The sequence below is a fragment of the Rhopalosiphum padi genome, chromosome 3 (assembly GCF_020882245.1).
Source record: "Rhopalosiphum padi isolate XX-2018 chromosome 3, ASM2088224v1, whole genome shotgun sequence".
Taxonomy (NCBI): domain Eukaryota; kingdom Metazoa; phylum Arthropoda; class Insecta; order Hemiptera; family Aphididae; genus Rhopalosiphum; species Rhopalosiphum padi.
The window spans coordinates 82,083,034-82,099,568 of NC_083599.1; the positions used below are offsets into that span (position 1 = coordinate 82,083,034).

A 16,535-nucleotide genomic window follows, 5' to 3' on the forward strand; every position below is an offset into this window, starting at 1 on the left:
ATGGCTAGTCGTGATCGTGATAAATTTAGATCACATCCTTCAGGTCATCAAAAACGGTTAAAAAAAGCAAAAGTTGAAGCATTCACGCAAAAACAACGTGCATTTTTTGAAAAGTTTGTCAGCAAAAAAAATGAAGTAAACTCGGTTAATAAAAATGATGGAATAGAAAATACAGATATGGATTGCGAAATTCGGGAAGTGTCTAATGGAAATGGAAATATCACTGGATTGAAAAATATTCAAAATCTCACACCCCCTCTTGATGATGTTCTAGAGACACAAAATACTTCGAACGATAGGTATGTTTATGATTTAAATGATCCTGGATGTTGGCCTTCAGAAATCACCCATCGAATACGAATAGACATTTTAGGTGTAGGTGTAAAAAGAAATCCACATCAAGAGTTTCCTACTAATAATGAAAACCCACCAAGAAAGTTTACTTCTTATCATTTCTATCGAACTATGTCTAACGGTGAACGCGTTGATAGAGAATGGTTAGTATATTCGAATAAAAAGGATTGTGTATACTGCTTTTGCTGCAAACTCTTTTTAAAAAAAAAATTGTACTAGTGGCTTATCTTTAAACGGTATCAATGATTGGAAAAATATAAGTTATTCTCTTAAAATACATGAACAATCGATTAATCATTGTCAATCGCTCAAAGATTGGTTAGAACTTAAAACAAGATTATTGACATCACAAACAATTGACAAAGAACATTTAGCGATGTTAGAAAAAGAAAAGATCCACTGGCGCAATGTACTTAAAAGAATTATATGTGCCGTGAAATTTTTATCTAAACACAATGATGCATTTAGAGGTTCATCTGATAAAGTTTGTACAAAAAATAATGGAAAATTTCTTGGACTTATCGAAATGATGGCATCATTCGACGATGTCATGGCAGAACACATCCGAAGAATAAATAATCAAGAAACTCATGATCATTACCTCGGACCAGAAATTCAAAATGAATTGATAGAACAAATGTCGAATAAAGTACGTGAAAATATAATTAAAATCATAAAAAGTGCAAAATATTTCTCAATCATGATGGATTGCACCCCGGACGTAAGTCATCAAGAACAACTTTCATTAATTATTCGAATAGTTAATTTAGAATTAGAAAGCGAAACTTTAGCACCAAAAATCGAAGAATATTTTTTAGATTTCATAAGCGTTGAATCAACTACTGGTTTACATTTAACAAACTTACTTGTTTCAAAATTACAAGAATATAATATTGACCTTCTGGACTGCCGTGGACAAGGTTATGATAACGGATCAAATATGAAAGGACAATAACAAGGTGTACAGTCCAGAATCAAACAACTTAACTCTAGAGCTTTTTTTACTCCGTGTGCATCACACAACTTAAATCTATTACTGAGAGATATTTCCAAAAGTTCCACAAAGGCAATTAGTTTTTTTGGAACAGTGCAGAGAATAAATTGTTTGTTTTCTTCTTCAACAAAACGTTGGAGTATTTTAAAAAAACATTGCCAAGAACTTACATTAAAACCCTTGTCTGAAACCCGATGGGAATGCAGAGTAGAAAGCCTTAAAGCTATTCGGTAACAAATACCTGGAGTTATAAAAGCATTAGAAGAGGTTTCAGAAGTTACTAATGACCCTAAAACTAAGAGCGAAGCCAATTCTTTGATTAGTCTTGGGATTGGTGACTATGAATTTATTTTAAGCCTAGTTATATGGTATGACATTTTAGTGCAAGTAAATATGGTAAGCAAATCATTACAATCTATAAATACAAATTTGCAAATGTCGACAAGTATGTTGAATAGCTTATTAGATTTTTTAAAAAAATACAGAACAAATTGTCATGGATTTGAAAATGCGAAAATTACAGCTAACGAATTAGCAAAAGATTTGGATGTTGAACCAGTATTTGCTCAAAAAAGATCTAAAAAATCTAAAAAAAATGTTTGATTATGAGAACAATAATGATTTACATAGGAATAATGGTGAAGACACATTTAAACAAGAATATTTTATTGTTATTCTAGACCAGGCTATTATTTCAATGGAAGAAAGATTTATACAATTTAGGTGGTATGAAGAGAACTTCGGTTTTTTATTTAATATAAATAAGCTAAAAGAAATAAATGATGAAGATTTAATGAAACATTGTAAAGATATACAACATATTTTGTCTTGTGGTGACTCAAAAGATATTGAAGCGGTAGATTTGTATACAGAATTAATTTTATTTCGAAGTTTGGTTGAAGAAAACATGACAGCCTTACAAGCATTGGAAGTGACAAAAAAAGCTCGTAGTTGTTTTCCTAATATTTCAATTGCTCTTCGAATCATTTTAAACGATTCCAGTTACTTCTGCTAGTGCTGAGAGATCATTTTCAAAACTAAAGCTAATAAAAACATATTTGAGGAATACAATGACGCAAAACAGATTATCCGGATTAGCAATGCTATCTATAGAAAATGAAATGGCTACAGAACTTGACTTCGACTCAATAATTGATGCTTTTGCAGCTAAAAAATCTAGAAAAAAAATGTTTTAATTTTGCATCATAACCAATCATATTTAGTTCTTAATGTATTATGTTCTTTATGTATAATTATTATAAGCAATAAAATGTTAAATGTATTATTTTGAAATGTATTGTACATTATGTTCTATTTAAAGTTAATCATTTTAATTACATTTTTTGTTAAAGAATTTTTTTTTTTTATACATACATAAAAGAAGATGTCCTGACTGACTAACTTACAATAATCAACTTTGCGTAATTATCTGTTGGATTTAATTCTACAGTGATATTAGGTATAATTACGCATTTTTGGTCATATAGTCAGAGGGCTATGCTCCTTAATGTTAAACGCTATTCACGCTTTTGATTTCCATAGTATTATTACTATTATTGATAGGAAATTGTATTGGTTTTATCCTACAATAAATTAAAGGGCCTCGCATTTCGTGATTTATAGATATTGCCTAAGGCCTTGCAAATCGTAACGACGGCCCTGAATTTATCGTGTACGCGAATCGTCACTATTATTTTATTATTTAGTTCTATATTATTACCTTATGTTGTGTGTGTGTGAAATTATTATTGTAGGATAGGTGCAGCTGGCCAGCCGTACACCGACAATTTCTGAGTCTCATATTATTATTTATTTACATTCATACTGGTTGTACCCAATCGACATTAAGTCACAATTATTAGTATTATACATTATTATTCTATATGTAGCGGTATAATATTACTATATATTATTTGTTATTATTGGTTGTGCCGAACCGGCTATTATATTTTATACATTTTTTACCTGTTGGGCCAAAAGGGCCGTAATTGTTTTAGTATCTTATTATACATATTTTTACCATAATTATTGAGTACCATCATTTACATTGAGTTACCTTTTTAATATTAGTTTTAAGTTTACACACACAAACAAATATACACATCTACACACACCACCGCACACTAGCACTCTTTAGTCTTGCTCGACGACCCCGACCACATCCTTTGAGTCGCTATACATATCTACACACCTTTACACAGGTCGGTCGGTGTGTGAGTGCAACGCGCGAAGTATTTTGGTGACCGGGCGTCACGGCCTATTATTGTTCGTACCCGGCCCGTACATACATATTATATATAATTAACAGGGCTCGGAACTTTATGCGCTAAAAAACCATGGAATATGTGCATACGTATGCACTAAAAAAAACCAAAATATGCGGTATAATATGCATTTATTATTTTATAAAAGATGTATTTAAAAGCATAATTAATAATTATAGAAACAAAATTTTTTTTTTATTTTATTTGTATTTTTCTTTTGATAATGAAGCTGTTCTATACTGGATCTATTCCCAGAGTCCTAAATTTAAAAAAAATAGAATTTATCAAATACAGCGATTATTAAATCATGTTAGGTATTCATTGTTATATTTACCTGAATTACACTGAATGATAAGATGCTTTTTTATGTTTTCAAGTTTAAATGATCGTCTGTTGTGGCTCAGAAGGTTTTTGTAAACAGAAAATGATCTTTCGACATCCATTGACGTAATTGGTGCGTACTTGTAGAAAATAAGGTCATTTGTTGTCAGATCTTCGGGAAGACCATCCATGGTGGAGATAGATCCACTAAGTATTGACGAGATTTGTTTTAATGTTTTTAGACAAAACATTTTCCATTTTTTCATAAACTTTTTTCCCTGGTTCACCTTGAACGGATTTTAATTGTGTTTGAACATTGTCCACGATACTCAACGATTCAGCTAAAGGCATGTTTTTTGTCTGCAGTTTCAAAATTGATTCAGAAAGAACTTTAAAATTTGAAGTAATATATACCAAATTATTTTAAACGTGTTCTTTTACCAATTTTTTTTTTGAAACTTTAATACTTAAAGCATCATTGGAGTCCAACATATTTACAACATCACGATTTTTTTCGTAATATTTACAATAATAAAGTACAGCATTGATCCAGGTACCCCATCGGGTTATGATTGGTTCTGGAGGTAAAGGGATATCCGGTGCGTAATTTTTTAAAATTTGAATGCGTGATGGTGCTTTTTTAAATATTTTTTTTTACATTAGCTACAATTTTATTAACAGTACCAAATTGATTTCGTACTTCCTTCGAAACTCTATGGAGGCCATGAGCAGCACAAGTCACAAGTACCATTTTAGAGTAGAGTGCATTCAGAGATTTTCCACACTTAACCATATACAATAAATATATTTTATTAAAGAAAATACAATATATGTTTCTATTTATTTAATTGTTTTATTTTATTTTTATTTTTTATTATTCATGGTACAGCATCAACTACTAAGGTTATTAGCTTGCAACAAAAATTGGTAATTAGTACATAATAGAGTATAGTTATACAATAAATAATTAAATTAAATTATACATATCAATTTGTTTTAAAAATATGATTATTTTGTTGGTGTTGTCATGGATAGGGCTGAGGGCTTCAAAGAGGTTGTCGGGCAATTTTAGACTTTTTCTGGTATCTGTATGGATACGGCAGTGGATAAGGAGGTGTTTGACTGTGAGTGGTTCTCCGCAGGTTAGGCACGTTGCTGGTTCTTCTCTGCGCATAAGATGTCCATGGGACATTTTTGAGTGACCTATACGTAATCTATTGATAACTACTTCATCTTTGCGATTTGATGTATGGGGTTAAGGCCAGTATTCAGTAGTATTTTTTATTTCCTTCAGTTTGTTATTGGGTGTACGAAGCCATTCAGATTCCCATAAATTGGTACAAAAGGTGTTGACATTCCTATGGATATCGATGCGTGAGGAGTACGTGCGTATTTCGGTCAGAGGGTAATTTACTGCTTCACGAGTTACTTTGTCAGCTTTCTCATTGCCATCTATTCCACAATGGCCAGGTGTCCATATGAACCGTATGTTCTTGTTGGCTTTTACAATGATGTTGCTTATTTTGATTGCTAGGATGCTTGAGTGTAAATTATATTTCAGATTGTTTAGAGCGCTGAGCGAATCTGTACAATGTTAATGGTGGAATCGGGTAGTTGAATGGCTAGGTGGACTCCTTACAGGAGTGCAAAGTATTCCGCCGTATATATACAGTTATGGTCTGGTAATTTGTACAATATGGAATGCTCTCCGTTTATGATAGCGATCGCAACCCCTGAGTTTGTTTTGGAGGCATCTGTATAGTTTTGTGGTTTAGATGGAAAAGAGTCCATGATTTCATTGAATAAATTTTTATATATAATATTTAACGTTTCTTGTTTACTATGATCCGCTAGACTGGTGTCCACAAGAAATGTTGGAACCCTCCAAGGAGGCACCACACCGCATTCTCGTTTGATAATTAAATTTGGATCAATATTGGTTTGTGACATTTCATTTAACATACTTAAACCCAGTGGTTTTTTTAGATTGGGATTGGAGCAAAATGTATTTGCTAAACGATTTTGTGTTAAAAATGGTAATGTTGAGTTTTCTGGGGAGGATAGGATGCGAGAAATATAATTTAGAGCTAATTTGATTCTACGAATGTGAAGGGGAGGTTCTCCAGAGATAGATAATATACTTGGAATGGGGCTGCTTCGAAATGCTCCAGTTGCAACTCTTAGACCGCTGTTGTGAATTATATCAATTGTTTTAAGAATATTGGGGTTTGCATTGGTATAGCAGATGGATCCATAGTCTAATTTGGACCTAACGAGAGATCTATATAAGTTGATTAATATATTACTTTCAGCTCCCCATTCAGCGTGGCTCAACGTTTTTAAGATATTGATACTTTTGGTCGTGGTTGTTTTGGTCTTACTTATATGAGGTTTCCAAGTAAGCTTGCTATCAAAAATCAAACCTAGAATTTTTATGTTGTTTACAAAGGGTAAGGGTGTGTTTCCCAAAAATAACTTTGGTTTGCACTTTGTTTCTTTTTGGTAAACATTATACATTTGGTTTTTTCTGGTGAGAAAATAAAACCTGAGTGGAAGCACCACTTGGACAGATCATTTAGGCAGTCTTGGAGTTGACGTGTCATTGATTTAATGTTTTTCCCTTTGAGATAAATATGTGTGTCATCGGCAAACATGATTGATTTGACAGGATGTGAAATTTCATCAGGTAGGTTGTTGATTGCAGCTTGAAAAAGTAGAATGCTCAGGGGGGATCCTTGTGGGACTCCGTTCTCGAGATCAAATTTATCTGACATGTGGTCATTAATTCTTACTTGGAAAGAACGTTCTTTAAGAAAACTTGTTATAAATTGTAACATTTTCCCATTAATGTGCCATATATTTAAGACTCTATGTTGCCAGACTGTGTCATAAGCTTTCTGAAGGTCTAGACTAATGAAAATCATGGTTTGTTTGTTGGCATAAGATTCTAGTATTTCTGTTTCAATTTTAACATGGCAATCTGAAGTGGAGTGAGATTTCCTAAATCCGTGCTGGTTTGGAGATAACAGATTGAATCTTTGTACATACCAATTAAGCCTGTTAAAAATTATTTTTTCAAGTGTTTTGCTCAGGTTACATAAGACAGAAATAGGGCGATATCCTGAAGGTTTATGTTTGTCTTGCTCTTTCTTAGGAATAGGGGTAATGCTAGCATTTTTCCATAACGATGGTATAATACCAGACGACAAAACATTGTTATACAACTCGAGGAGTAGGATTTTACCTTTAATGGAGATGTTCTGGAGAAATAAGAACGGTATGTTGTCACTTGTCTGGTCCATAACTGTTATTTTTTTTCCTTCAAGACTAGAGTTAAGTTCTGACATTGTGATAGGATCGTTGAGAATTGAACCTTGACTTGTTGTTGTTGTGGGGCTCGGTAAGGTAATCAATTCTTGCGTTTCTTTAAATTTCAAAAAGTCTGAATTCAAACTAGAGTTACTACTGTTAGAGTAAAAAAACTGTCCTATTTGGTTGGTTATCTCTTTAGGATCTGTAAAAACGGTTTGCCCTACCAACAGTGTTTTTATTTGTGGAAAAGGGACTCCTTTTAATGTTTTAATTTTATTCCACATTATGGTTGGGGAAATATGTCTGTTTAAACTAGATGTAAAATTTATCCATGACTTTTTTTTTTCACTTTTAATAAGGTATCTGACTAGCGCTTTGTTTTTTTTAAATTGTATAAAATCTTGTAGGTCTAAAGTTCGTTTGTATCTGTTAAAGGCAGTCTTTTTTTCCGTATAGCTTGTTTAATTGTTTTATTCCACCAAGGGACTGGAGGTCTCTTTCTAGAGTAACTAGTTAATTCGAAAACGTCAGTGGCTGTATTTATAATGAGGTCGGTGAACAGTTTTATCTTATCTTCTACATTATTAGTATAAGTCCAAGGAGTTGAATCAATATTTTTATCAATTTCCGTTTGATATATATTAAAGTCGACATTTTTTAATTTTAATTTTTTTTTTTCTAGTATAATGATTATGCGAGTTTGTGTGATTTAGCGTCATAATGATAGGAAAGTGGTCACTGCTTGATAATTCTGGTATGACATCCCAATCTATGTAGGGAGTGATTGTAGCTGATGAGAATGAAAGGTCGATGGCTGAAAAGTGTCCCGTGCTTGCGCTTGTTTTATTTTAAAATAGCTGTTTATTAAATAATGTAAAATTGAAATGCATACATTCATATAAACATATAGAATATATATAGGTAAAATGTGATTTTATAAGCATGCTCATCCCACCATGTGTGGAATTTGAATTTTATCTTGTACAATTTAAAGCACTTAAAACCCTACATTTTTATGATGTAAATATTTTTTGTCTGGTTGATTTCTTTAATTTTCTTAAAAGAAAACCACTACTTACAACTTAATATTATGAGAAAAAATATTAAATTTGTATAAAAAATGAATTATTCTTAAAAATGTAGTTTTATTTGTGATTTAAATTTATCAAAAAATAAATTACAATTTTGAAAGTGGGATGAGTATATTACACAATCACTGTTAATAAATTACATGTACCTACTAAATGTCTATATGCATTAGACATTAAACATAAAACTATATGGAGACGTTAGTCCCCCCTGGAATTTTTTCCCACTTTAGGCCCTGCTAACAAGACAAATTTAGCTTTTGGGTTCAATATAAAAAGTCCATTGACTGCTTTAAAAATTTGTTCATAAAGTGTAATAGGAGAGAGAGGAGGAATATAAACGCAATCCAGAATCAAAATATTAGGACCTAAATTAATTAACACAAATACATGTTCAATACTTTTAACAGAAACCACGGAATTGACGGTATTGATGGAATGCCCTTGACGTATTTTGTTGTTAGATTTGACTCACCATCTGAACGTCTCTTATCTAATTCTTTATGCCGATTTTGAAAATACAAACGTTGTTTGGGAGTCTTGTCACTTGTTATTCTAACCTCATTGAATATTTGATCAGATTTTAGTTTTCTCGAAGAACCCAAGGTCTTGAAAACATCAGAAGCGGAAACTAGTGAAATTTTCAAAGGGCGAATCTTACCGTCCAATTGTCCGAGTCACTGAATTGTGATCGGTTTAAAAAAGTCCAAAGCGAGTTTAGTAAAAATAAGATCGACTGTTGAAGAGTCCGAGATATTGGAATCGTTGTGCAAGTCAGGGACATTAAATAAAATTACGTTTTTAGAGCGGGCTTGGCGGTCAACGAAGTCCGAGAATGAGTCTTCATCTGGAGTGGAACGGTTGTGTTCAACATCCTCAAGTCGAACTGTTAAACTATTTAAATTATTATAGAGTAGAATATTGTCATCTTTGTTTGTGGCTAATTACAATGCCATTCAGTCTGTAAAGATTGCTTCTTAAAGACATTGGATGAAAAAGAGGGTTTTATTAGGTCTGTTACTAAAAATAAAGGTCTTAATATTTCTGGAATTGTAAATCTGGATAAAAGGGGTAAAAAATCACCAAAAAACAAGATTTCAGATGATAGATTAACTAAAGTTATTGAACATATAAATTCATTCCCGTCCTATGAAAGTCATTGTACAAGGAAATTAAATGATAAGAAATATTTACCTAGTAATTTAAATTTACAAAAAATGTATGAATTGTATAAGCAAACTATTGATGGACCTGTATCAAGAGTAATTTATGAAAAAGAATTTCACAAACTAAAACTTGCTTTTAAAAAACCAAGTGTTGATACATGTCATAAATGTGATGTACTACAGATGTAAATAAAAGTTGCAGAAGAAACAATTGATGAAGAAAATTTATTGGCTTCAAAAAATGGTCTCAATTCACATCAGACTGCTGCTAATCTGACATATTCAACTAAAGCTAATGATAAGGTAATTGCAAAAAATGATTCCACCAAAAAATGTTATTCATTTGATTTACAACAATGTCTCCCTACTCCTTTTTTACAATCCTCAGTTGTATTTTATAAAAGGCAGTTGTGGACGTTTAATTTAACTATACATGACAATTGTACTGGAAAATCATGTAATTTTATGTGGTATGAGGGAATAGCAGGAAGAGGTGCAAATGAGATTGCTTCTTGTCTTTATTATCATTTAAAGCACAATATTCAACCAAATGAATCAGAAATAACGTTTTATTCTGATACATGTGGTGGTCAAAATAAAAACACACATGTATCAGCAATGTTTATAAAATCTATTCAAGAACTGCCCAACATAAAAATTATTAATCATACATTTTTAGTGGCTGGCCATACACTTATGGAATGTGATATAGATCACTCAATGATAGAAAAATCAAAAAAGAAATCAAGTACTCCTATTTACCACCCCCACGACTGGTATCAACTTGTTAGAGGAACAGGAAAAGTAAATAAGTTTCAAGTTGTAGAAATGAGTCAAACTGACTTTTTTGATTTTTCTAATTTACTTAAAGGGCCTTTAATGGTTCATAAATTAAATACAGATAAAGAACAGTTTAAATGGCAACCGGTTTCGTGGTTGCAATATACAAAAACACAGAAAGGTGTTTTAAATTATAAAACTACTCTTGAAGAAAATGAACCATTTAAGACATTAAGTTTTCTTCGCAGAGGAAATAGTAGTACTACATTACAAGTAAAAAAAAAAAATACAATGGACCTATAGCAATATCAAAAGAAAAAAAGAAAGATTTACTAGATCTGATACCTCTAATTCCACCAATCTTTCATAAATTCTATCGTGAGTCGAAAACAACAAACGAGACTCAAGATAATGACCCAGATCTTGATGAAGTTAGTTGTGATGGTCAATAAATAAAATAATAAGCTGATAAGTCATTAATAAATGTAAATTTAAGACTGAGATCATTTTTTGTTTTGTTTTATTAAAATTGATTGTTTCATTTTATAATATTATAAATAAGTTTAATAATTTTTATTTTATAATTTTGTTGTTTTTATTATTATACATAATAATACATTTATTATTTCTATTAGTTTGAGTATTAATTTATTTTATTTTGTTTTTATGAAAATATTGTGTTAATTTTATTATAATTTGTTGACATATTTTTGCTAAAAGTAAAAGCATTTTTTTTTTGAAATATAATAATATACAGTGATGGTGTTTTATAACTGTATGTGTACATATTTTTATTTTTAATAATGTGGGTGGGTAGTGGGCAGTGTTGAGCCCAGATAAATACTTTTTTTATCTAGATAAAGATAAAGATAAAAAACTTCAAATCTATTTAGATAAAGATAAAAATGAAAAAATCCAAAATTATCTATTTAATAGATAAAAGATAAATATAATTTATCTAGATAAAAAGCAGATCAATTTTTAAATAACAATGATTTCATATTAAAATTGTACTAGTAGTCTAGTAAAATTTAATAGACTTATCACATATAAAACATGTATAGCATTTGTTTAAGGCAAACGCCTAATTGTAGTGTAGTTTCTATAATTTAAAAATTATTTTTTTGTTTAGAATAAAAAAAACATAGGTACATTTTGCTATCCAATATCTTTATTTTTGAATCTCATAAAAGTTTTTAATTTTATAACTTAAATTGTATATATTCAATTTTAACTATGTTTGATCTCTATTAACAAGACAATAAAAGATGCACAAAAAAAAATATATATATTGTTATATAACCTTTATTGCTCAAATTAATAATCATAAAAACATAAAATAATTAATTATGTATATTGTTTTTCTTACAAATTTCTTATTTTCTATACAGCATACTTTAAAGCGAATTACAGTTCACTTAAAAATAATAAATAGACAGTTAATTGTCCTAATAATAATACACAATATACATAATATGAAGGAACACTTCAATAGGTACTGTTTAAAGTACGTTATCTATTTAAATTAAAAGGTTTCTTTTACGTCATTACTTTCAATTATACAATACACAAATATTACAAAAATACCCTTTATAACCATTCTTGTTGCATTAAACATTTGCAGCAAAGAAGCATCTCAAAATTTTTATCTTCAAGTCGATTACGCCTTGGAGTTAACACCTGAATTGCCCCACTGAATAACCTTTCAACAGGTGCAGAAGATGGTATTGAAGTATTAAATTTAAAAAATAATTTTTTTACTACAGGAAATGAATCCAAGATATTTAGTTCTTTTTTTTTTGAGTTTAAAAAAGATAAAGCTTGAACGCTGTTAGATTGGAATTTCTATCAGCTAACTCTAGGTTGCTGGAATCATCAATTAAAGAATTATCTTGTGAACAAACACTACTGTAGAATTCAGTATCACTATTGCTATCACTATTATCGGAAGAAGAAACGTATTCTGCAAAATCAGAATTAGAATTCATTAATTTACATTTATTTATAAATAATTGTTTGCATAAGTCAACATATCTAACAGGAATCCAATTACTTTTAAATTTTGGATGACTCATGGCAGCTAAAATAAAATCTTTGCTCTTAGAAGAACTCAAATTAAACAAATAATCAAACCTTTTTTCAAGACTGACAATTAAACATAAACTTAAGGGCTTACAGTAAATCAAGTGTGTAGATTGAATTAATAAACGCCTTAAAACAATTATAGTCGGAACAACGTATCCCAAAAAGCTGCGTTTTTCACCCTGCAATTTATCTAACGCAACTGCTAATGGCTGCAATATTTTAAAATATTCTTCTAAGAACGTCCATTCTGCAATTTTTAATTTAATTAATTTTAACTCTTCAAATATAACAACAAGTTTTTCTTTAAAAGCTAATATTTTTTTAATTGCATCAAACATAGAGTTCCATCTAGTGATTATCGGGACTGGAAATTTAACATTACAATAATCATAAACCTTGTCCGATGCCACGGTACTTCTACTAAGAAGATTCCAAAATGAATTTAATTTATTAAACGTAATTTTAGATATTTTTAAATAATTTTTATCGTCAATTTTTCCAATATCTGTTGTAGCTATCAGATTTAGTGTATGAGCGCAACAAGTTAGATGATTGGGCAAACAAATATTGTTATAATCAGAGTCAGGATTACTTAAATTATTTGATTCCGAAAGCAAATCACCTACATTAGTGTACTCAACGTTAGTATTATTTTCACAGTCACTATTTGAAATATCACTATCAATTTCTAATTCAAAATTAAAATCACCTACATTATAAGAATCAGATCCACTAGTAGAAACATTAGAAAAAGTGCGAAAAGCTTTACCAAAATTACTAGCATTATCTGTAATAATGTGAGTAATTTTGGAATTGTTTATTCGGTAAGTTTCAGAGATTTCATTTATGACTTCAGCAATGTTTAAAAAGTTATGACTACCTTTTATTCTTCTGCAACCTAATACATATGAATACCGTTTATAGGTTTTACTATCAATAAAGTGGCTAGTCATCCCCATAAAACTCTTATTATTTGCGCTCCATATATCAGCAGTGTTACATATATAATCTTGTTTATCAATTAAACTAGTTAATGTAGATACATAATTATTATACTTCAGTTTTAACTCTTTGGATATAGTTTTACGGTTTGGAAGTAAAGCTGTGTCAGTAATTCCTGTTATTCCTTTAATGAGCCGATGAAAGGCTGGTTTTTCACAGGTGATTAAAGGTCGCATTTCTTCAACAATATAGTTGAACACTAACTGACAAATCTGAAAGAAAACATTAATTATTTGCTTAATTTATTTATTCATTAATGTAGGTAGGCAAGTTACAATAATATCATACTATAGTCTATAAAATACAAAATAATAATTAAAATAGAATACAGTAAGTAATATACAGGACTAGGATAAAATATGCAACAGCATGTTTTTGCATATTTAGTATGATTGAATTTATTGTATTTTAGCCGGTAATTATTCAATTTATCTAAGTATATATAACATATGAATTTAATAATATACAATAATTAATAAATATCTATGCATGCGAATTATTAATAAATAATTTTTAATCTAAATTATATTATATTAAATTTAACTTACATGATTTTTTGTCATACTGCTTTTAAATGAAGGCAATGTCATTTGTTTAGGAGTATATACAGACTCAATATTTTGTTTAGGTTTTTTATACAATATTTTACTCTCTTCAACTTTTGAAAGTATTGATGGATGTTTGAACTATAAAAATAAATAATTATTAATATAAGGTTAAGATAGATGTTGGGTAATTTATTATAAAAAAAATAAAAATAATTAGGTACCTAGGTAAAAATAATGAAAATGTTAAAATTCAAAATATTTTCCTTTGAAAATCTTCTACACGACTGTATATTTTCTATGGTTTTGACTTAAGTCTTTTAGTCTTTACATTTAAGTAAATTAAAATAATTATTATTTTACACTAGAGGTATAGAGAATAAAATGCATGCTGTCTTTAGAATAATATGAAATTCAGCTCAAATCTCAAATAAAAAAATTAATATTTTTGCTTTCAATTTAAATTTTAAAATTAACTGATTAACCCACTAATTACATACAATGACTCTGATATTTGACATTCAAAGGTTAAAAAAAATTTAAAAACATACCTTAAGATGACTCAGGAAATTTCCAGTAGAATTAATCTGGCCTCGAATGACTTTTGTGCACAGGACACATTTCGCAACTAACTTTTTTCCGTCATTCTTATTTGATACTATGTTATAGTATTTACCATCGAATAGATAACTTTGTGATACATTTATTTGTTCTATGCTATCACAGCAATCAAGTTCTGTTGCTTCTTCAGATGCGTGTGGAGAGTCAGCAGAATCCGAGGCAAAATCATTTTTAGTTTTTTTTGAAACATCATTGTTTTTAGAAGATGTTGCCACCAAAAACCGTTTCATATTTTATTATTTATTTAATATTTTATTAATATCGTTCAAAATAAATAAAGAATTTAGTACTAGATATACTTCAATACAAAAAAAAGTAACGATAGTTGTAAATTCAGGAGACGATTGTGTCAAGAATGACGAACGCGAAATGATAATTATTTAATGGGTGATCACTGATTATTGGTTTGATACCAGAAAAGTGTGTGTTTATTTTAAAAACGCGAAAACAAATATTGCTCCACATGGAGCAACATGCATATTATACTACTTAATATACTGACGTATAATTCGTTGCACCCATAGGCTGTACACAATCAAGGGATTTATTTTCATTGTAATAATAAATATTTATAGTTATTAATTTCTACAGAGTTCAAGTCGGAGTTTGGGCCTTTCCAAGTATCGACCTGACATGCTTGTTGCCGGACGTCTGCGTTTATAAAAATAATATTTTATTATAAGTTTTATTTTATTTATATTATGTGATTAGACTATATTACTATGAACATATTTTATATTGGATAATATATTAATGTAATATACTCTAATATTATGTCCATCGTTACTAATAGAAATATTATTGTTTCCGTACTTGTTGTTCTTGTAATCTTGGTAGCTCAGACACAGTGTCCGGCAACTAGAGGGGAAAATTGTATCGTCTGAAAGCACTCTTGGTAAAACTCGTGGTAAACAAAATTATTAATAGAATCACAATATTATAATTTATAAAATATAAATCGTTACCGACCCATCGTCGTCGACGCGATCGAAAATAGTACAATATGGTAATAAGTAATTATCAGGAACAAAAATAAAATAATTTAAAAATAATTTCTTCAACATAAAATATCTAGATAAATTTTAGCAGATGACTGACATTTTTATCGAAGATAAATAAATAGATAACATTTAGATTTTTATCTAGATAAGATAATAGATAATTAATATTTTTATCTAGATAAGTCTCAACACTGGTAGTGGGTACCATTGCAATATTTTAGTAAGTTGTTATACCAATTAGTAATAACACCAATTGGTAATAGTGTGGTCTTAAAGTATTAAGTCATGGTAGTACTCAAACATTATTGTCTTAAGTCATAAAAAACTTAAAAATTTTAAGTTAATTGCATTAAATACCATACAGATACATAATAAGTCACACAAGTATCATAACTAACCATATAAAGTAACTCATTAATTCACTCACAATTTGACAAAATTTTTCAAACTTTAAATTGTTTCTCCTGAAAACTAGACATTTTTGACTTATGTTGTTTATACCGAGCATCAAAGAATTAACCTATGGACTGACAAATCATCTCCGTACGTAAAATGAATCTGTACCACCAGGCTCCTACGTAAGGCGGTTAGCCTAGGATGGCAAGCTAATAAAAACCCAGATTATATAATAAGCTATCGTACATGGAGTGGGTGACCAATATTATAACAAATAAACTATTAATTTATGTGCACCGTCGTGCTATAAAAATATATTGAAACACTCGTCATATAAAATACACAGACACAATATTATAATAAAAATACGGGCGCCCAAATAAAATAAATAGAAAAATAATAGAATTGACAATCAATAATAAATAATAATAATGAACGTGATCGATATCACTGTTATCACGGATAGTATATAAACAAAATTAACGATACCAATAATCTGCTAATCTCCGCCGACGACTGATACCCTCGCAGTGTGACCACCAGACTTGCTGCGTTTAATTACTGGATCCGATATCACTCTATTTTAGGTGACAGGCGCCAGGTCAT

The 16,535-nt window shown here is 29.9% G+C and overlaps 2 protein-coding genes across 2 annotated transcripts; one reads left to right on the plus strand and one right to left on the minus strand.

Annotated features, from left to right (window-relative positions):
- On the plus strand, positions 1 to 1,309 carry LOC132926228 (uncharacterized). Its single transcript, XM_060990568.1, has 2 exons — positions 1 to 497; positions 574 to 1,309. Exons 1-2 carry the CDS (start codon positions 1 to 3, stop codon positions 1,307 to 1,309), a joined length of 1,233 nt encoding a protein of 410 aa, XP_060846551.1.
- A 10,775-nt stretch (positions 1,310 to 12,084) lies between these two features.
- On the minus strand, positions 12,085 to 14,762 carry LOC132926230 (uncharacterized). Its single transcript, XM_060990570.1, has 5 exons — positions 14,463 to 14,762; positions 13,915 to 14,052; positions 12,927 to 13,578; positions 12,333 to 12,728; positions 12,085 to 12,242 (listed from the first exon to the last, which is right to left on the minus strand). Exons 1-5 carry the CDS (start codon positions 14,760 to 14,762, stop codon positions 12,085 to 12,087), a joined length of 1,644 nt encoding a protein of 547 aa, XP_060846553.1.
- Positions 14,763 to 16,535: the final 1,773 nt, after the last annotated feature.